This window comes from Filicampus tigris, chromosome 9 (genome assembly GCF_054856515.1).
Source record: "Filicampus tigris isolate MCC_2025a chromosome 9, RoL_Ftig_1.0, whole genome shotgun sequence".
Taxonomy (NCBI): Eukaryota; Metazoa; Chordata; class Actinopteri; order Syngnathiformes; family Syngnathidae; genus Filicampus; species Filicampus tigris.
In genome coordinates this window covers 3,432,761-3,456,832 of record NC_141225.1, presented here as the reverse complement: position 1 = coordinate 3,456,832, position 24,072 = coordinate 3,432,761, and the positions used below count along the sequence as shown (strand labels likewise).

Below are 24,072 nucleotides of genomic sequence, written 5' to 3'. Positions count from 1 at the left end.
GATGTTGCAATGAGGATGTGGATGAGGTGGGCAATTTTTCCCAAGTGTGAACAGCTGACACACTTAGATGAGGTGTTTGGAGGCATGAGTATATGAAGAAGGCTGGGAAAGAGAAATAAAAGGAGACCAGTACAAAGGCTAGAGGGTGTGTGCAGCTTTTAAACTTTAGCGTGCAGGCAAGGATAATAGCCACGGGCAGGAACGGCACCTGGCTCTTACACGCGGGGGCTCCTACCGTAGCCCGTAGCAGTGGTATGGTTTTGGCTGGGGAAGTCAGGATTAAACGCAGGTAGAATGAGATCAGCAGACAGCGAAACTTGCCGACCTGGGTCCAACAAGTGGACCCGCTGCGGAGATCAGACTTCTGCTTGCAGAATGGAAAAAGGAGCTAGTACTAGCTGACGTTGCTAGCTCTGGCTCTCCGTTGGCAATATTAGCTCCTAACTCCTCGGCTAGCCACGCGAGTTAGCGTCCAGCTGCCTCTAGCTTGTTCTTGTCGTTGTTGTTGGGCTTCAAGTGTGACTTCGATTGCCGTTTGGCTAAGCTCATCTGACAGCTAGCCAAGCTAATGGCTACATTCAAGCCACACAGCCGACACACGCTAACGCTGCGTGGCGAGGAGCTAACGTTTTGCTATCCCTAACCAACAAGAGTAAACTGCAATAAGTATATTTCTTGTTAAAAAAAAAAAATCTCAATTATAAATTGTTGGATTGACACAGAGATGGTGCAGTGATTCAGTCGCCTCATTGAGACATTGATAATCCCTTTTTATTCTTCCATGTCCAGTCTTTTCCATGTCACTCAAAAGGTACCTAATCGTCCTCTGGCTGGTCATTGTGGGACCTGTTGTTTTGATAATGAAAGTAGGCTGTGACATGTCTGCAGGGGCTTGGTAAACTACCCGCCTCAATTCATACTACCAAACAAACAATGCCCTGAGGCAAGACGGGGATGTAAACCTATCAGAGATGAACAAGATGGAAAAGGTCAAGAAATAGCAAATCCTTGATCACAGACAATCTGATGATGATTTGTTTGTTTGGGTTGTAGAATGCAAGCTCCTTGTGCACCTTGTGCATGGATCCATGCACAAGGTGCTGTACATAAATGATTGAGCCCCTCAGATCACGTAACAAGCCTCCCTGGGGCCCTAAGCATTTTTTTTTATTTGGACTATTTCTGCCTATGAGTTGTAATGGGATGCCAAGCAGGTGCTAAGGTTGCTCTGATCAAAATAATGTCCAGATATCAGAAAGCTGGGCTGCTCACTGTATGTATAGTTGGCAGGTCAATGCAAAACGCTGCAGCAGCTAACTATGACAAGTTTAGGAACGTGCTTTGGTTGGCTACTTTGCTGCCTGCAAAAAATGTTGCAGTTTTGCTCCTAAATCAGTAATCACAGCCTCCATGACAGCAAATAAGATACACTTCTGACATCGGTCTCACAAAGGTATTACGAGGAGTAATTAACAGAGGGAAAAACAGAGAAGCCATGCTAATTGCAAAGATAACCTAATGTTTGTGAAAGACTGGAATTAACTGCTTGGGTGACTGAGTAAAATTTTAGCAGAGGTCATCACTGAAACCGCGTTAAAGCTGAATGTATCCAACATTGATCAGCAAAATAACAGGCAATTTAATAAGTGTCTGGGGAGAAATTGATACAAAATAATGCTACAGACAAAGCTAAACAGGAAATGTTACGGCATCACGTACGTCAACTGGGAGGGGTGGCCTAGAAGATTAAACGTTTATTAATAACGAGGATAAGCAATTCAGAAAATGGATAGATACAGTATATTGGATGCATATCGTCACTGTCCTGTGAAAAACACATATGTCCAATTTTAGATATTATTTTTAAATGCGATGCCTGTAACGCGGAAACATCATTCACCATTCATAAAAATGAGAAAAATGGGGGAAAAAAATGGACACAAGTGTTTTTCACAGGACAGTGATGATATAATATTACAAATATGATTCATTTTCACAATGCAGTCCTGAGTCTTGATTTTAATGTTTGAGATCTGCATAAGAAATATTCTCAAAATTACATTACAGGAGAGCTCCTGTTTTATTTATTTTTTATTCTTTAAATCAATTTCTATCAGAAACATTATTTGTTACACCTCTTATTTAGGTTGATACCTATATTTATGCAGAAAAATATGTAGGCTACTTCGCTTCTGTTTCCATGTGGTAATTTTATATAGCAGCCCTACTGGATACATTTCTCATTTGATACAGGTCTGTTTAATGTCACTTTAAAATTAAGTGATAAAAGGTAAGCAGTCATAGTGTGTTGTATAATTTTTTATATAAAATATATGAAAATATATTGTGCTATATATCATTATTGTGATATAGAATAGCCTATATTATGATTTTTTTCCCCTCCATATCACCCAGCGCAACTCAAAATAAAAAATAGCCAAAAAATTGTAGCTGGTTTCAAAGACACATTTGCACCTGTAATTTATGCTGCATACACATTTACTGTTAATTACAGTAATCACAATATTACTGTGATTTGACTTCAGGCTTAGGCAAGAAGCTGGGAATAATGTCTGAAGAAAAACATGCCATGTATTTGTTATTATATTTCATTTTTTGGGGACATGATAAAAAAAATCTGAAAAACATTCAAACTACAGATCTGACATTTGCATTGTTATCAATTCAAGACACAAGAACATTGTTCTTGCAATTCATGCCAGAGCATTTGCTAATGTGTGTCATAAGATCACAGAATAATGAGGGGCATCATTCTGCATGTACTAATTGCAACCACTTATCCACCCTCGACCAACAAGATAGACATACTAATCATACATTTAATGGGACTAGTACAGGAAATTTGTGTGAACACCTCTTGAGAAACAGAAAAGCATATACCTGAAGAAAATGTATTATGTATGTTTTTTATTTTATTTTATTGAAATCATCTTAAAGTGGTTCTCTGTCTTGTCCTCTTTTACTTTATAAACCACCATGAAAAATGAGCATGAGACTGGGGCAATTCTAGGATCACAGGTTTAAGAATGCTGGCCAGGTAGGATACTTTTAACCGTTTGAACGTTTTAATGCAATTTCATTCCCACATTTATGAAAGAGAGGCATAACACTTTTTGTGAAAGTCTGTGACGAAACCATTAAAATTCATAAGGTTAATTAAATGTTGAGCCACAGCAAAGAAGGAATGGATTGCATTTATAAAACAAACATATTGTAACCCTACTCATTTCTGGGTGAAGACAACTAATTTTGATTCAGCAATATATGCTGCTGCATTTTCGCAATATATATTCAGCAATATATGCTGCTGCATTTTCGCTGTTAAAATATTATGTTTCAACTAAGTACTATATGGTTATACACAATTCTAGCCTATTTAAAAAGGACAAAGTAAAAAAAAAAAAAACCCTCTAAAAATTCAATGCTTTGAACAAATGAAGTTACTGAACTGTGGTTCCAAAGGTATATTCACGTTAAAATGTCATTATGATCTACAGTCACTTCACCAGCAGAGAACTGGGACTGAAAGTGGAACATTCTTCAACCCTTAGGGATGAAGATAAAACTAATGCATTTAAAATAATTTATTTTATCATTAGAACTAGAATTTTCGGAACCAATTAAGGTTACTATAAGAAGGTGTGTCCAGATCATTCACCCACATCTCTCCAATACTAATTATGAAGCCATACATGTCAAATAACCAAATTTACCACAAGAGAAAGGATACATTGTGTGTGCACGTGCGTACGTATGTGTGCGTGTGCATGTGTGAGAGACAGCAAGAGAGAGAGTGAGAGAGAGAGAGAGAGAGAGAGAGAGAGAGAGAGAGAGAGAGAGAGAGAGAGAGAGAGAGAGAGAGAGAGAGAGAGAGAGAGAGTACTAATTAAGAGAAAGAGGCTTGCCTTAAGCATCACTGCAGCACTACAACAATGAGGGCTTTGTGAAGAATGTAATTGATTTATATTTGTTATATTATTTACAGAGCTGGGCACTTGACCCTTTTTTACCGGTCCAGCAGCGACCCTCCACCCTTGACCTGGCTACCCTGCCGGCCGCGACCCTCCGGCCATGTTCATAAACATTGACTGTACTCGTGGACACAAGTTGTTTTGAAACAGTTACGTTCCAAGTCAGGACAGCGACAACAATGGATATCGTGCCTGCTACAACCATAAAGGAACCCAGATGACTAGACGATGCATTTAATTTTATTGCAAAAACAATCTGGATGGTGGCGGTTAAGGGGGAACGTGGGTGAGTACCGTATTTTCCAGACTATACGTCGCTCCGGAGTACAAGTCGCACCAGCCATAAAATGCATAATCAAGTAGAAAAAAACATATATAAGTCGCACTGGAGTATAAGTATAATTTTTAAGGAAAAATCCAACACCAAGAACAGACATGTCATTTAAAATGTAAATAGCGAACAATTTAAAATGAAAATAGAATAGAGACAACAACAGGCTGAACGGTATGCTTACGTTACATTACACAACGCCCCCCCTCCAACACCCGCAAGCCAAGTTGCCTCCGTTGCGTAACGCTGATAAATTTGTCCATATAAATCCAAATAATAAAATTGTGCGCTTGGTACACATCATTTCCACTGAGCTACGATGGTAACATTTAGCTTACATTCACACATGTAGAATTACAAGAAAATTACTGTAAAGTTATATACTTTTTTATTTACCTTGAATATTATTGATATTCCTGCCTTTGAGTTTTTAACTTGACTTTATTACATTTTACAATATTTTTGTTTTTGTATTACTACCCCAAACATCCATAAGTGGGTCTATAATGATGTAACGAATATGCTTTCATGTGGACCACGTCTCCAGGGCTGGACACAAGATTCACACAGGACTGCCACCAAGTCTGCTCCAGCCTCACTTCAAAACAACACTTCGTCACCCGGAGAACCTCTACAGACAATATGTTGTGTATTCGAACTCGGCTTGGACTAGACTTTCTGGAGCTTCCCCAACAGTAAGTCAGAAGGTTCCTATCGCAATCAGCAGAGGGCCAGACCCCAACGAACATTGGCAGTGCTGGACAAAGACCGGCCCCAAGAGGTCGACATGGGAACTGCAACTTTAAACTTCCTATAGAGCAGGGGTCACCAAGTCTGGTCCTCAAGGGCACCTATCCTGCATGTTTTTCATCCCTTCACACCTGATTGAAATGATCAGCTCATCAGCAAGCTTTTCAGAAGCCTGAAAACGATACAGATCATTTGAAACAGGTGTGTTGCAGCAGGGAGGGATGGAAAACATGCAGGATAGGTGCCTTGAGGACCGGACTTGGTGACCCCCGCTAAAGAGGTTTGCCGTCGGAATCGCTGATGGAAGCCTGTTTAAAATCAGAGGCGGACTGGCCTATCTGGCCTACAGGCGGGTACTATTCCCTCCTCCCTGGAAAAAACGGCAAATGACGATGATGGAAGGGTGTCTATGCTGTAGACGGATGACGAATAGCAGACATTCAATTTCTCGTAAAATGCCCAGGTATGGTGGTTTGAAAGAGTTCGTCTTTCCATAGGTCTTATCCAAGGTATCATGGATGCAAGGTAGTAAACAGAAAAGGTTCAACATATGTTATTCAAAGAGTAAGCAACAGCATTGGACTGTAAATCCCAAATATCTGACAATGAGCACCCAGACTATAATCCAGGTGGAGGCATTGACCGTCCACTTGAAAATCGAATGCAACTACGGACCTTGTTACAAGTGTTCAATAAATTAAAACTAAAAGCTACTCAAACATTATAATGGACTTGCATGGACCAAAATGTAATACCTAATATAAAACAAATTATCCTTCTAAGACAAAATGGCATAAAACACATTGATGCTGATACAGTTCATTTTTAGCCCCAACTCATGGAAAATTATAGATTTCCAGTCAGTCATGCATCTAAGGTTCAATGTCATGATACCCTAAAAGATATAAGAAGTGTGGTGCACTGTTTTTACCACATTTCTCAGTACCACTGACATGAATGAATTTTACGAAGTTGGAAAAATAAAGTATTCTTGCTGGACATCTTAAACAGAAAGATGCTCTGAGTTCAGATTCAACAAACTTTTAGAAATCTGATGTAAAGCACAGCACAGTATTTGCTACACTTGGCATCAGTAAGTTTTCTGCTCTAACTATAGATTCATGTTTCACGTATCAACAATTTAACTCTACATGACCTGTGAGGTTTTATAACATTTGATCTTTTGTAGGAGGCCTACCTCACACCTAAGTTGTTCAAGGATACGGCCAGGCACCACAGGTTTCCTGTTGACGAGAGCAAAGGACAGTTCTGTCTGCAGGAACACAGCAGAGGCCTTGATAAGGTGTTGTCCAAAGCGCAGGGTCGACATGTTAGACTCACTGAAAGGCTTGAACAGATGCAGAGACAGCAGGTGGTCAGTAATGTTGTAATGAATCAACTCCTAATGCTGTCCACTACCATATACTGAATGTATATCTGGTGGCCATCAGAGGAAACCAAAAAAAACATGTTTTACTTTTCATAGTGCAGTTGAGTGTATGACCACTCTGCAGTGAGTTACCATATGTGGAAATTTGACTAAAATATTTTAAAAAGACATGAGGAAAATTGTCAAGAAATTAATTGACAGTGGAGCAATTCTGTGGGAGGTAGAAATACAGTATTTGGGGGAAATGATGAGGCGAGGCTTTTTCAATCTCATTTCATGGAGACATCACTAAAGATGACGTTACGTCATAACCGCGTGTAAAATATGAGCCGATTGAGCCGCGGCTGAATTACGACTATCACCATAATCGTCCACTTTATGCTTCATTTTTTTAAATGGGATTAAATTAAAGTAAAATATAAAGTCAATACTGTTACTCAAAACAATTGCAGAGTCGATGTCAGCACTGACCCCTCCGCCCGCGCAGAGCGCATTTTGGGCTCCTGACGTCAATGTCGGATGTATGCGACCTGGAGGTTCAGACAGCGGTCGCATTGCAAAAAAAAAAAAACAGTAGGTATCCAATATAGGACCCTATATGAGAGTGTCCAAAAACTTTGACTTACCAAAAAGACATGATGCATGTTTTTGAGGCAAATAACATACACATTAATCGGACACTTACAATCTATTTTCCCAAGCCACGCAGAGCAGCAACATAAGGATGAAAGAGCCCCATGCGTTTACGGAGCCGCGGGTTGCCAACCCCTATTATAGATGGATAGACGATGCCCAGCTCTGGTTCTCAGCTTTAACACAGTTCCAATAATTGTTTGAAATGTAGCTTCTTTGTCACTACAAGAGATGACTACTGACTTAGGAGTGACTCCGCAATGTGTTTAATGAGTAACCAGGCGAAGCTGTTGCTAGTTAGCGTCTTCTGCATAAGTAGCACAGAGCTTCCCTAGACCTCCATACTACCCGCGTAGGTAACGTTTTCTTACTTTCTTTGAAAGATATCTTGTTGAGTCTCAGTTTTACTATTCAATATACATTAATGAAGTGCAGAATAGTAATTTGGATGCAAAAACTCTCTCTCTCTCTCTCTCTCTCTCTCTCTCTCTCTCTCTCTCTCTCTCTCTCTCTCTCTCTCTCTCTCTCTCTCTCTCTCTCTCTCTCTCTCTCTCTCTCTCTCTCTCTCTCTCTCTCTCTCTCTCTCTCTCTCTCTCTCTCTCTCTCTCTCTCTCTATATATATATATAAATATACATATATACACACACACGCACACACGTGTTGTAAGTTAGTGCTGCGCGATACTGCAAAAATATAATATCTCAGTATTTTAGCCAGATATCTCGATAACAACATTACTATTGGTTCAGTGAAAACTAACCTTTTTTTTTTTTTTTTTATAGAAAAACAGAATCTCAATACAAAATGATGTAGAAAGTGTAGTTTTTTTTTCTTACTGACAGCCATCAATATTAACAAAGTAAGCAATACATTATAAATAATTAAATTCACATTGTACTTCAACTGTGCTTTAGTGCTAAATAATTTTATGCTACAACAAATGTGTTTGTTGTGTTTACGTGCGTGCGTGTGCTAAGGCCTCTACACACCGACCTGACGTCGGCCTTCGTGGCCAACTGTCACGTCGGCCTAGAAGTCGGCACGTAGGTCCGAAAAATGACTGAAGAACACACTGCAAAAGCCGACGGAGTCGCCAACTACTCCGGACCTTTTATGCATGCGTGAGAAGTAGTACACCCCTCACCCTCCATGTCATCGGAGTTAGTATATTATTTACCAAACAAATATGAACGGTTTCTGTATGGAAAATAAACTCAAGTACTGTATAAAAATAAACTCTACCTGGTATAACCAGCTGTTTTCTCAATAGCTTCCAATAGCTTGCCTTGCATCACTCGATCAGCGTGGCCTTTCACGGGGATGTTGAATAACGGCTGCCTTATTTTTTTTTTTTTCGCTTTTCTGTCCAGCCAGCCATTATGTCCATAGAGGAGATGTGAAAAATGAGCAAATTTGATTTAATTCTTGAGTAAAAGCTTAGATTTTCACCGTTTGTCACTTCCCGTTCTGGTCCAGTGCCCTGATTCACTAGCTAACAGCCAATCACAGTGATCATTTCCCGACAGCCCGACCCGATTCTACATGTTGAATCGGCCGATCATGCGTGTGTTGTTCTGTACAAATTTGTCCATGCACGGCCATAGTAAAGTTAAGCGTTACAGAATATGGCTGAATATGTTGTGTGGCTTGAAAAAAAAAAAAAAAACACTTACCCACTCATCCTCACACATATGACGATGGTTGTGTATGCATCAATGTATTATATGGCGGTGTGATGTGTGAAATTCCAGTGATATGGACTATGCCAGTCTGAATCGTGTTTTGAGTTGACTCAGCAAAGTTTATTATTGAAGGGAAAAAGGAAATATCCTCATGATTTTAGATGACCCACGGCTAACTGTCAACATGTATTTACAGTATATCCTGTATTAAGCCCATTATCACCGGGAATGCTTGCAAGGAAATCTTATCAGGGGAGCTCTCCCTTCTTGTGTTAGGGATGTTTGAGAGCTCTCATTTGGTTGTGTATGTGAATCACTATCAAAATGCATGTTGTCAGCACACCATCTCCGGGAAAAAAGCATTAACCAGAGAAATCGAGGGCAAAAAGCAGGACGGACAGAAAGGACACTAATCAGCCGTTAAGAACATAGGCGGTTTTACACGGTGGCAAGGAGTGGCAGCTCCCACCTTTACCAAATGTTTTGCCACCCCATGTTGGCAATGAATTTATCAATACTAAATTCAAAATTGCATGATAAATGTTACTTATATTTTCTCCATAGTGTGTATAAACTAGACAAACTGTAATATACCAGCACTAGTCTTCAATATGATTACAAAAGAACACCAATTGATGCTTCCCCCATAGTTGACTAAATCACACTACCTCACTACAATATGAATACAAAAAAACACTAATAGACAGAGCTGGGCACTTGACCCTTTTTTTCTGGTCCGTTCTCCGTCCTCCGTTTGCGACCTGAGTACCCTTCCGGCCTCGTCCCTCCGTCGTTATTCATAAAAATGATCATCCTCCGACCCCGGCCATACTCATCCTTTTAAAGGAATTCCGTCCTTACGTCCGCCCCCATTCCCCAGTAAACATTTTTTTTTAAAAAGCGTTCGTGCATGACGCCACGGGGGGGATGCTAACGGTAGAGGTTTATTTAAAGCTCATTAGCTAGCTAATTTACTATTCAAATCCGCGTACATTATGGGCACCCACTTCTGCGTTAACGGTTTGACGAACCGCTTGCCACCACACTTTGTATGTGTGTAAGGAGACGAAGTGAGCAAGTCGAGAGTTGTAATGTAACTGCCTTATTTAACAGCAGTCATTGTTTATATGTCAATGCAGTGGATGTGAGCAAGGTCAGTCTCTGAACGGATGGGCGCAGACACCAAGTCCAGGGAGCATTTCCATTGGTCAGCCTTTCAGGTTGCTGATTGACTTTCAGGTTTCCCCTCCGCTTCCGGAGCGAACTAAAATCCACCTCCGCCCTTGCTTAGTCCATCCCGTCTTATTTTAAAATGGGTCGCCCCCCGTCCTCTGTCCCTAAAATGGGCATCCGTCCGAGACGGAGGGACGGACCGCTCTGCCCTCGTCATGGAATGCCCAGCACTGCTAATAGACATCTCCTCCCATCTGTTGTTGACTAAAACACCCCAACTACTTTTTGCCTAAGTGCAGTAATTATATTTTCAAGTTTCACATGGGAGCTGAAAAGCAAAGCAAAATGAATTATTTGTTTAGACTTTAGTGTCACTGTAAAAGAGAGCTTTCACCAAACTGCCCTTTCCCAAATAAATAAAGGTTGAAAAGGTAAAAAAATGCAGTTGTCAGTCTCTAACCAACAGCAGCACCCAGGGATCCCTGTTGGACTTCACATTGGCACTCAAGAGGATAAGGAGGTTTGTGATGTACATGTGGGAAGACTTAACAGAGAGTTGGGTTCTCTGTAAAATAAAGCCTAACTTCAAAGTCCATCAATCCATCCAGTAGCCTTGGAAGGCCCGAGTTGAAATGCACTGATCTTAGCACAAAAACCAAGGGAATCAACCATAGATCAATCTAGTTAAGCCCCACCATGGATGAATACCGATGATGTTCATTAAGACAGCAAACGCTCTCCAAGGTCATATAAATCTAATCTAAGAAACTTAAGCGCCACCCTTTCAATGGTATCTCTGAGAAATGCTAAAAACGAACCAAGTCCTCCAGTGAATTCCCACACTGCTTCTGTGAGAGGGCCGTGAATGTTCAAAGACAGCAAAACTGACTATTAGCATGGTGAAACTAAATGCCATCTGGACAAGCATGCCAAAATGAAATAAATACAGACATAATTAAATAAGTATTTACATTTGTCATGAATTGTTTGATCATTTCGGGATGTATTCATATGCTACAGCGTGAACTGGTCGCAAGTGCAGTCGCAGGGTACACAAAGGGCCAAACAACCACACACACCATCACTGAGCGGCTACTGATCCCACGCTGCCGGAACACAAGTCAGGCGAGAGTACCACGACACCATCAGGGATACTAAGATGAAGTTATTCTAGCGCATATTTAGTCAATAAAATGTACATGAATGTTTTTTTCCCACTGAGGCGGCGGAGCTTTAAGAGGACAGTGAGCGTCCCTTGCAATCTCAGAGCAAGAGTAATCGCCACTGCTAATATATACAGTCTATGTCATAGCTATCCTGTGAAAAACAATTATCTCCAATTTTGGAAACTTTTTTAATTTTCACTGTAATGCAATGTCTGTAACGCGGAAACATAATTCATGTAAAAATAAGAAAATGAAAAAAAAAATGGAGATAAGTGTTTTTCACATGACATAGACGATATACTATACTGTGTGTGTGTGTATATGTGTGTAGATATATATATACCGTATTGGCCCGAATATAAGACAGTATTTTTTCCATTGAAATATGACTGAAAAAGTGGGGGTCGTCTTACATTCAAGGTCTAGAGATTATACCCATTCACGACGCTTGATGGCGCCAAATATCCATCCATCCATCCATCCATCCATTATCGATTCCGCTTATCCTCACAAGGGTCGCGAGGCGTGCTGGAGCCTATCCCAGCTGTCTTCGGGCAGTAGGCGGGGGACACCCTGAATTGGTTACCAGCCAATCGCAGGGCACACAGAGACAAACATCCGCACTCACAATCACACCTAGGGGCAATTTAGAGAGTCCAATCAACTTACCATGCATGTTTTTGGAATGTGGGAGGAAACCGGAGTACCCGGAGAAAACCCACACAGGCACGGGCAGAACATGCAAACCCCACACAGGGAGGACGGAGCCGGGATCGAACCCACAACCTTTGAACTGTGAGACGGACGTGCTAACCAGTCGACCAACGTTCCGCCGCGCCAGATATCATTAAAGCGAATGCTGAACTTGACTTCGAAGGCCAAAGCAACCCCTGTGACGTGAGGATGACGTGCTATGGGAGGAGCCAGAGGATGGGATTAAGGACAGCGACACTGAGCACAGCGAGGCAGATAATTGTCGATGAGGAGTAATGTTCTGTCATGATAGATCTCAGCTACTCTCAAGTTAAACCAGTTTGAATTTTTTTTTTTATATATAAAATGCAAACTGGTTTGCAGTAGTGATGGGCATGACAGTTCTTCTCAGTGACCTGAATCATTAGAATCATTTCATCAAAAAGAACTGATTAAAAGATTCGTTCACTGAATCGTTAGCTCCCCCCACCCCTCCCCACACATACACAAACACGCCACCTCTCCTCCGGCACGGACGGAGTGAGTTTGAAAAAAAATATATATATATTGTGCTCACCCTAATGTTGCAGTAATTGTAATTTGTGTGTTTGTATTATTATTAATATTACAAATAAAAACGTTGCAGCTATAATGTATGAACGAGAATGGCAGTAAAGTACACTCATTGAATCGTTGGTGAACGGGAAATGGCAGGACGCTCACTCACTAAATTGTACATGAATGGGAAACACAGTACGTTCACTCACTGACTCGTTGGTGAACGGGAAGTTACGTCACTGATTCCTTCGTGAACGCCAGTAATGTGGAGAGTATGTTCATAAAATCCATAAAAAGATTTACAACATGCGCATGGCTGAGCTCAAATGAACGGAGAAAAGAACAAATCATGATGTTATGTACTGTCGAATGGAGCGCCATGTTGAGTGAAGTGATGGTACGGTTTAATTGATGATCTAAGCCTCAGGAAGTAAAAAGCCTTAAAGTGCACTTCCAAAATTGGCCACTACATGGTGACATAGCTAATTGGATACTGTAAACACGCCAGCTCAAGTAAATCCCTTAGTTTAGCATACACATACCAAAGTCAATGTCTTTACAATATCTTTGCAAGTACCTGACAAAGATTACAATGATCATAATAAAGAAAATTATGCCCAGAATAAAACCAACAGTTGGAAGTGATCATACAGTATCATGAGCTGATTACTGTTATTAACAGTGCAATTGTTATTTTTCATTTTAATATGATTATTGCTTTTATTTTCTTGAATGTTGTAATGTGACATCAATGTGGCGTGAATGAAAGAATGATCAAGTTTAGCTTTTATGGTAGAGTAGACAATTCTTTGAAGATGCTTTGTGTTGATTGTTAATCAATGTTTATTTGAATCCTTATTGTCAAAATAAATCCTTTAAATGTATTTAAACCTATTTTTGTCATTCTTATGATTTAATTCATATTGACCACTCAACCTCTATATTGAATGTACGGCTACGACCTTAGGGATAATAGGTCTGTAACCATTTGTGAAATTAATTAAATAATTTACTCCGGTTCAACACAAAAAAAACCCGTATGGTCTTAATAAAGACCGTTAAATTTATAGGTCAATACCAAATGTGAACGATTCAAAAATTGAAGCTGGTGTAAAATCGTAGCAGTCGTATTATTAATTCTTAATTCTGTGTGGTTACTCATTAAGAATGAATGAGCGCCGGTGGATCGGATTGACTACGTAAAACAAAAGGCAGATAGTAAACCTAGGTGAATTCATCTCGACACCGGCTTAAAGCGCTCAAGTCCCCTTGCGTGACCGCGTTAGTGAGGGCAAGGGTTAGGCGGAGATTTGACCCATTGAACGGAGTAGTCGGTCAGGATTTTCCCGATGATCCTGGAGGTAAGCGGAATCTGACAGTACCTGTTCTTTGCTTGAGTAAAGGTATATAAAAAATAAATAAATAAACGAAACACTTGAGGAAGTGATCCATTCACTCACGTTCACTGAAAAGATTTGTTCTTTTTGAACGAATCGTTCGAGAACGACCCAACACTACTAGATAGCCAAAAAGCTCCGTGTCCACCTTCAGTGGTGTTTGCCACGACCGGTCAGCGAGCTAGGAGCACCGTGTTTTCTTACAGAGGAGGTCTCGTTGCGGCGAGTGTTTTAATTCTGTCCAGCCAGTCCTCGCTGTGCGAGTGGGCCGGCCCGTGTGCGTCAATTTCGGATATACACAAGCCATGGAGGTCGGCCTGTTGAAATGTCAAAGTTGGACTTGGAAAGATTTAAGAGCACCGGACTTTGAGTGAGGCCGTCATTTCAGCTGAGTATGGCCATTTAACGCAACTCATTTTTGGATAGGCGGCACAGGGGTGGCCCTCGGAGAAAAAGTAAGTCAAGCTAACACTAACTGTAATCTATAACAACCTATGAGCAATTCAACTCACGAAAAAGCTTCTCGGAACGCAATGTGTTTGAGTATCTAGGCGACATGAATTAACGTATGTGACAAGTGCACCACAGCTGCATGTAGGCTGCTCATTTCTTGTTCTTTTTGGTCAGACATGGAAAGGCTAATCGTTTTGTCATGTTTTCAGAGGTTGAAGTGGGACTAAGTTAAGATGTCCACATATATTGGGGCTGATTGATCCCCGTTATTTTGACAATATTAGCGACGTTATTTACAATGACTTTGAATGACAAAATGTAATCGGTCCCTATCATGACGTCACACAAGGCATGGAGAGATGGGTGGGGGTGTGGTCAAATTGCTCATTAATTGTAGGCGTTCCTGAACACGTTAGTTTTGTACTGATTTCTCCAAAACAAATCGATAAAGTTAAAATGCAAGCTAATATAATTTTCCTGATAAAAAAAACAAAACAAAAAACATAAATTGAGCTTGTTATTGAAAAATAACTCTCTGATCACTTTAATAGTTGCTTTAATAGTCGGCTCTCTGATCACTTTAATAGGTGGAAAAGCGCTATACAAGTGAAAGACCATTTATTTTAGCCAGCTGCTTAAAATGAAAGAAGCTGGGTACTTCTATTGAACTGACCATATATGGACAGATTTGGCCATCTAGAGGGTGGAATATTCGGGCTCCCAAGTTCAGCGGCTTAGCAAGGGAAATTGTTCTACAGGTGTGTGTACGTACGCACGGTTTGATAAGTAATATTTTTTTTCGTTTCGCCATTTTTGTATTTTTTTGTGTACGTACACTTTTAGTTTGAATCCTACACACTCTTTGATAAGTGAGACCCGAGGAATATGACATTTTTACATAAGATTTGTAAATGGACATCTACAAATCTAAGTAACAGTCACTTAATTAACGCCATGTTTTTAGAGATTTTTGCAAAATGCAGCTGCTTTTGATAGAGGCTGCATAAGGATAGTTCACATGAGGGCAGATTCTTCAAACTCAAAATGACAACTGAGTCGAGTCCACTTCAGAGGTGTGATTACAGCCCCCTCACAGAGCTCTGGTCATTCAGGCTGCCATGGGGAACTTCAAAAAGGTACTATGAGACAACTTGAAATAGCACTTTGAGCTACAATTACTACGGTGAAAAAAGAGCTTTGCTTATTGTGAAACTCATAAAGTCGAACATTATCCATTCCAGAGGGCAGACTTTAGCAATCGTAACCATCCCATTGAATATTCTCATTCATCAAGGGCATTTCATTCTCAGGGCATTAAAGCAGCACTGGGCAGGAAATCGACCCGAATAAAACCTTTTCACAACTCTTTTGATGAAACATTGACTTACGAGTAGTTGAATGGGACTTTTGTATTGCCCTGGGGGAGGGGTCGGTATCGATTTTATTTGCACTAAGCAACTTTGAGGAGGATGGAAGCAACCCTGGCACAAAAAAAATACAAATGTCCTGAATTGCTTTACGGCATACTCATTTCCTTCTTTCGCTATAATGAACTCGAACGTCTACACGCTATTACTGGTGACATGGCGGAAGCCCCAAAACAAACAAAAAACAAAACTATTGTTCAAACCAAATTAGATTAATTACCTCGTCGCTATTCATCTTTCACACAGCCACTGGAAATAGAAATGCAATTCAGTCCAACTTGCAGGCCAGCGAGAGCTCAGGATTTCACAACACTACCCGCTGGTGTGCATAGGAAATGTGGTTGACTTTTGTCAAAACGCTTTTGTCCACATGGCGCGCCATAATCAACAAAAACTGACATGACACAGTGTTGCTTTAAGACAACACAGAGAGGCAAGATCGAGTTTCCATTCAAACTTCATTTAATCATTCATCAACATTCAACATCCATCCATCCATTATCTATACCGCTTCTCCTCACAAGGGTCGCGGGCGTGCTGGAGCCTATCCCAGCTGTCTTCGAGCAGTAGGCGGGGGACACCTTGAATTGGTTGCCAGCCAAACGCAGGGCACACAGAGACAAACAAACAAACACACTCACAATCACACCTAGGGGCAATTTAGAGTGTCCAATCAACTTACCATGCATGTTTTTGGAATGTGGGAGGAAACCGGAGTACCCGGAGGAAACCCACACAGGCACGGGGAGAACATGCAAACTCCACACAGGGAGGCCGGAGCCGGGATCGAACCCACGACCTCTGAACTGCTAACCAGTTGACCACCGTGCCGCCTACATTCAACATTTAATCATTAATTTCATCTACACTTAAGTCACAAAAACAGACATCACAGACAAAGACTCATCTTAAACTAATCCAACACAAGCAATTACTGTGTTTTTTTTCATGGTTTTATTGGACACAACTAAACATTTACAGTGAAGGGTGGCGAAAAGTATGTGAACCCCTAGGGTATTGACTACTCCAAGAGATAATCAGTCAGGAGTCAGATAGAGTGCCATAAATGCAATGAAATATTGAAGTGATGGTTAAAGCTGCCCTACACTATAAAAACACGTATTTGTTTGTTGAATTCTTTACTCAAGAAGCATTGCCCTATGTGAACCATGTCTCACAAAAAAGAGCAAAATGGAGCAAGGAGCTACTGTTGAAGGGGCCACAAAAGCATCTCAAAGTATTGATGTTCTTCAGTAAGACATTTTCTCTTAATTGATAAAGTTTAGCACTGTTGCTTTTCTTCCTAGGGGTGGCCGTCCTCTACAGATGACTGCAAAAGCACAGCAAAGAATGCTCAATCAGGTGACGAAAAAAAAATTAAAGACAAATCTATAATCCATGAACCATTGGAGAACAACGTGGAGAAAGCCAATGATGTCCAAAAAAAGAAAAACAGCTCTGGGTATGAAGTTTGCAAAAGACCGCCTGGATGTTTCATTGCGTTACTGGCAATCTATTGTGTGGACAGATGAAAGCAAAGTTGTTTGGAAAGAACAAACAGGGTATTTCTGAAGATTTCTTTCTTTTTTAAGGCACAACACGCCACCCTCAAAACCTCATCCCAACTGTTAAGCATTGGGACTGCTTTTCTACCTTGGGATCTAGATCGGGGGTGCTCAATACGTCGATTGCGATCTACCAGTCGATCGCAAAGGTAGTATTGGTAGATTGCATGACATTTGTAATGGCTGCCATTTTTTATTGCACAAGCGTTACCAATAGAACTGGACCCACGCTTGACACGTAGCTTACTTGGTCGTCATAGAATTAAAAAAATATATTTTTTTAAATGTGAACATCAACAATACTGAAGCACAACATTATCAGTTAACCCTGAACTTTCATGCACTTCTCTCTCCTTACTATCAGGATGTAATGACTGGAAGTGTTCAGTTATGTATGCAGTATTGTTAACTCATTACATACAGTAATGAGTAATAAAGCATTACAACAGTGTATCACGTAGCTGAACAAATAGCAAGTTTTTAGTTTAATACCCTAACAATCATTTGTTTTTGCATACGTATTGTATTTTAGTCTGTCTCTAACAAGAAAGATTAATCACAACTAGCCTGCTATCCGCAATTTGATCATTTCTACCTCTGCAAAGTTTGTTTTTCTGTTATTTCACTTTGGGGTTAATGACACATTTGGAAGGGACTCGGAAATGTACATTAGGATTAAGAGAGGCAGAAAATTACCCAGGGGGTGAGTTTTTATGCATTACAGGTCATTATATGAGAGGCCTGAGAGCCACTCAGCCACCATTAACTAAGATGAGGGACCAACAGGGCCACTTCCTGCCAGGGAGTAATGGGGGAAACATGGAGTGCATGTTTAGAGCTGATGGTTTTTGATGTTCCATGTTTGGAAATCACTCCAAAAGTGAATCAATTTATAATGCACATGCATGTAGGCAACTTAAAGCAACAATAAATAAATACAATTGATAACATTTATAATTGACCTAATAATTGACATACAGTGGAATGTGTTATAATATGCAATTTTGCATCAATACACATCAAGTCACCTAAGTTCCAGAGGAAAGGGAAAAGGGGAAACACACAATTGAATCCAAGATTTATTTATTTTTATGCTGAATAAAGTAATGGCAACTAGTTAGCAGAGCTGGGCATCTGGGCACCAGATATCATTGAAGCGAATGGTAAACTTGACTCCACAGGCCAAAGCAACCCCTGTCACGTGAGGATGACGTGCTATGGGAGGAGCCAGAGGATGGGATTAAGGACAGCGACACTGAGCACAGCGAGGCAGATAATTGTTTGAGAGGAGTAATGTTCTGTCATGATAGATCTCAGCTACTCTCAAGTTAAACCAGTTTGCATTATTTTATTGCAATGTTTTTCCTTATTCAGATTTGTTTCAAGACTACAGTTAGTTAGACTTCACTTTGATGGTTAATGCCATCCATCCATCCATCCATTATCTGTACCGCTTCTCCTCACAAGGGTCGCGGGGCGCGCTGGAGCCTATCCCAGCTGTCTTTGGGCAGTAGGCGGGGGACACCCTGAACTGGTTGCCAGCCAATCGCAGGGCACACAGAGACAAACATCCGCACTCACAATCACACCTAGGGCCAATTTAGAGTATCCAATCAACTTACCATGCATGTTTTTGGAATGTGGGAGGAAACCGGAGTGCCCGGAGAAAACCCACGCAGGCACGGGGAGAACATGCAAACTCCACACAGGGAGGCCAGAGCCGGGATCGAACCCATGACCTCTGAACTGTGAGGCGGACGTGCTAACCAGTCGACCACCGTGCCGGATGGTTAATGCAATTATTGCAATTTTGTTGTTTGATCATTTCAAAAACCAGAAGCCATTCATTTAGGAATGTGATTGCACTTTAGTTTACATATTTAAATGTTGAGATTTGAATGAGGCAAAATAACATGCCTTTTCTCTCAAATATATTGTTATAATAATTTGTTTCATATGTACTGTAATTATTTTCTGTATAAAAATTAATTTGGTGTTCAAAAAACTTTTCTCGAACTTGAGTCTTGAAAAATAGGGGGCCGTCTTATATTCGGGCCATTACGGTATATATATATATATATATATATATATATATATATATATATATATATATATATATATATATATATATATATATATATATATATATATATATATATATATATACACATATGTATATATACACATATGTATATATATATATATACACACATATACACATATATATATATATATATATACACACATATACACATATATATATATATATATATTATACATATATGTATATATGTATTCTTGACAGAGAAGACAGGTAGTTTGAAAGGGGAGTGAGAGAAGCCATCTAGGTCAATGTGGAGGAGGTGGCTTACAACACCATCTATCCCCACCTCAATACCGTCCTTTCATCCATTCCTACAAGACTCCATGATATCACCAGCAACAAACAAAAACAAAGTCATCCATGACTGCAGAGGTAGCGCCCTATCTTTTAACCCATAATGGACTATTAATGAGGGAGTTTCCACCCAGCGACTTGTTGACCGACAGAGGCATCTCTGCAAGGCGCCTTCTTAACGATGGTTGTTTGTATCGCAAAAGAATGATACCATTTCCAGTGGCTGCCTGTATATGTATTTAGTTAAAGATACATTTAATAAACTGCTTGGATATAGAGTCTGCAAGGGGAAGCTGAAGATATTCCTGAACAATATGGCAGTTCCCATATACTGTACATCAAGAAAGGGTTGATGCACTCAACATGATAAAAATGTGCAGAATTCATCTCTGCCCATGATTGGAAGCTTTGGATGAGTTGATGATATCCAAAGTATACAAAGAACAGAGTGTTCGGAAAAGTGACTAATTAAATAAGATGTGTGTGAAATATGGCTATAATGTCTTTGTATAAAGCCTCTAGGCCATTGTTTCTCAAAAGCCTCTTTGCCAGTCCTCAAACATTTTACCTCCCACCACCACAAAAACTACCTAGTCGTCCAAGTACCACCAAAATAACCAATATTAAATACAGTTCTGTAGTAGTGCTCATCAAAAAATGAGGCACAGATTTTATTCCTAAAACATGTATTTAATATTGTTGTGAATCATTGTGACATTATTCACAGTTTGAGCCTCAACACTATGTTCAAATAAAGAAATGAGAAAAAAAACCCTGAGTGTCTTTTATCCGTGCAGCATGCAACGAAATCTTAAAACTATCACGGTATTCTAAAAATAAATGTTGTGTCACTTAGCGTTGTCCCATCCTCATGTCACGGGTATTCAAACTAAATGATGACCCAAGACACACAACTAAAAACACAAAAGAATAGTGAAAAAAGAAAAGTGGCCTTTTATGAGCGCTGATCTGAATCCTATTGAGCAACTGTGGATTGTGGAAGGAGCTGAAACATGGTTAAACGTGGCTTGCACACAGGCCTGAGTTTATTATTTACTGTTTCAATCAAAAATGTAAAAATAACGTGTCTGTGTGAGAGAAGCACTATTTATAATTTAAAAAAATGAGTAATATAATGCAACTATTTATATTTCATAACAGCTGCAGCTGTTACAAATTATTTACATTACTTTACATTTAACATCCTCTATTCTGTTACAAAGCCGTCCATATTATCATTGTCGACAAACATGTCTTAACCATATATCATGATCGACTGGTTCCACTGGGTTAAAGTCCACAAGCATGTCGTCTATATCAGTGTTTTTCAAACTTTTTTGAGTCAAGGCACATTTTTTTCATTGAAAAAATCCCGCGGCACACCACCAGCTGAAATTGTGAAAAAAAAAGCTTATTTTAACAATATAAGTGTTATATTGTTTATATAAGCATTTTCAAAAAAATATGACATTATAATATAACATCTTGAATATGAATTAAATAAACACAAAGTATTTTATGTTTCATATTGATACTTAGTGTGAAACATGGGCCTGTTTGGATAAGCATGCGTCACTAATTCGCTTGTGTCTAAACAAAGACAATTAGCTACCTGCTGCTGCTACCTGCTGGTATGGAAGCGTACTACAATGTAGTAAAGACATGATTACGCTGCCAGGAACTAGACCGCACAGGCACACAAATTAGATAATTTCCCACGGCACACCTGACAATATTTCGGCACACCGGTGTGCCGCGGCACAGAGTTTGAAAAACACTGGTCTATATCACTATGTCACTTCACCGCTGATAGAATAATTGTTCATAGGTTATACCATATTTACCCTTATAATTATTGTAAGGTATCTATTCAACATTATAAACTTGTTTTAATCATGTAAGCCGAAGTTGCTTGTGAAGAAAGTGGAATGTGAGAAGGACACAGCCGCAAAATAGGAACAATGACCTTATCGAAGAGCATTCCGTGGTAAGACGCTGAGTCCTTGGGACAGAATATAACAACAACAATGAAGGGTGCAAATGTAAGAAAAACAGATGGGAATGTAAGAATAACAATGTATATAATGATCCATGTGTTATGATGCCTTTGTCTCACATTTGTATTATGAACGATAGCGGTTTGATGATTAGCCTTGTTAGCTTTGTAGGAAGAACTGTTTCGCTTTAGCTTTGTTCTCATCTAGGCCCAGCTTGCTTGGTGTGCTTTGTTTTCACACATGTATGATAACTACACACACACCCACACACCCCCACACACCCACACACACACCTAGTCAAAACGAATTCGGAGTGTTCCAGCTGCTTTTGCTCCCCTTTCCCTTAGGCTGGAACACTTTTGTAATCAGGGACTCTTAAGAAAATAAAAAGAGAGGAGGAGCAGGAGTCAGGCAGAGGATTTTAGGAACTGGAATCGTACATTTCCCTGCGCTCTCCTTGCAAGTAAAAAGACAATATTGTGTTGAGTGTCTTCTCTCCTCATTGTGTGGGTTGTTTACTAATGTCTCACTTGGTGTGAACCTGACAACCGCGATAGTCTGCATCGGCCATTAATGCTCAAAATAACTACGGGAAATCCTCATGTGTATATTCTGATGCATTTCATTGGCTAAGACACAGATAATTTGTTAAAAAAAAGAAAATTATGTATCCGCTTTTCCGGCTGTAAAAGTAGAAATACGCAACAGCGCTTCTGGCTCTCATGGTAGAGTAACACGCTCCCGGAATGAATGGGTTAACTTTGTCAATTTCAAGTTATTTCAAACTATTTTTTGTTTATTAAAAGATGTGCCTTTGTCCTTGTGTGTGTGTATATACTGCAGGTATATTACTATATACCTTTCTATGTTTGCTTTAGTTATTTGGTAAAATGGAAAAAATAAATAAATAAAGCAGTCCTCCTTGTTTTCTCGAATGCCAAATTTCATGTCAAATTGAAGACAACTGAAACTGGTTAAGTAAGGAAATTATTTCAGATTAGATTACAAAATAATCTTGTTCTTATTGCCTCTTTTGCCAGGCTTTCTGTGACGCTGCTAAGACAATTCGGTATAGGAATGGACTGAAAGAAAACTATTTATCATGACACTAGCAATCCAGCCGGCAGGGAAACCAGATGAGATTGCAGTGCTGCAGATGAGTTCCGAAGACCTTAAATAACTACAGCCCCAGTCTCGCTGATGAGCCTCTTGCCTGCCATCCGGCCCAGCATTCCCTTAACATTCTGTTCCCCTTTCACAGACTCCCAGAGGTGAAAGGGAGGCACTGGGTGGCTCACAGCAAGAGTAATTAAAAAGGTTGAATGGAGTGACAGAAAGAGGTCACCCAGGGAGAAAACAAAGAAAATATCTCACAGGAATAGAGAAAGAGGCAGAATATACGAGGGAGCCTCTATCATGTTGGATCAGTCTTCATTTGTTTTTTTCTTACGTCACATCAAATACAGTACAGAGTCTCTTGGTAGATACATTCACATATTCACAGAGATACTTTATCGAACAAGGGTATGCTTTTCTGAATTTGTTTCCAACCTGTCACCCCTCCTAAAGTTCCCAAGATCATTTTATAGTTGAACTGTATAACTTCCCTTTTCAACAGGCCAGACTCTAGACTGCTAAAATGAAAAATTATACCATAGTTTATCAGGAAAGCATTTCAGTGACTCAATTTCATTTCATTTCAGAACTACAACAACTCATTATAGTTTCATATTTTCAATGGAATTTATAGTAGGAGTAGAAACTCTTATTTGCTCATGGACCTAAAGGTGACAAATGAGATAGGGTGAGTTTTGCACCACCAAGAAACCCTGGTAGCGGAACACAGGTTTGCCAGTTCCGGGCATCCTCAAATACAAGATGGCATGCACACAGTTGCGCACATTATTTTAATTGTTTGATTTTTATATACATACAGTATATATATATATATGTGTATATATATGTATATGTATATATATATATATATATATATATATATATATGTATATATGTATATATATATATATACATATATATATATATACATATATATACACATATACATATATACACACATATATACATATATATATATGTATGTGTATACATACATACATATACATACACACATGTATAATCATCAAAATAGCTTCGTTAAAACTTGTGAAAAGCCAAATAAATTCGAAGCACAAATCATTTCAGATGCAGTTCCAATGTGTAGTGTGCTTGCTGGATACCTGAGAGGATGAATTTGAGGCGGCGCAGTGAGTGAGTTGGCAGTCAGCACGTCACACACTTGCTAATGGGAGGAGAAGGGGCTAAGGATGTGATTTTTGACGTGAAACACTCCAAGCAGGGGAGAAGCAGCATTAATATTCAGCTTGAGGTCATGCCCTGACCATCTTCTCCATACCTTGACTTTGACCTTGCCAACTTCAAACTCATTTGACAGCTTCTGTGTTAAC

At 39.7% G+C, this 24,072-nt stretch overlaps 1 protein-coding gene across 2 annotated transcripts in view; it reads right to left on the bottom strand.

Moving 5' to 3' along the window:
* fhit (fragile histidine triad diadenosine triphosphatase) overlaps nucleotides 1-24,072 on the bottom strand; it is a 177,771-nt gene extending 153,699 nt beyond the window's left edge. The window contains exons 1-3 of one of the 2 annotated variants that reach the window (XM_086041914.1): nucleotides 24,021-24,072; nucleotides 23,845-23,906; nucleotides 6,298-6,421 (exon numbers count right to left, since the gene is read on the bottom strand). In XM_086041914.1, the coding sequence (XP_085898040.1) occupies nucleotides 6,298-6,403 (106 nt within the window). In that variant the 5' untranslated portion in view covers nucleotides 6,404-6,421; nucleotides 23,845-23,906; nucleotides 24,021-24,072. Of the gene's footprint in view, nucleotides 1-6,297; nucleotides 6,422-23,844 lie in introns of both variants that reach the window. The other variant, XM_086041913.1, reaches the window with a different exon arrangement.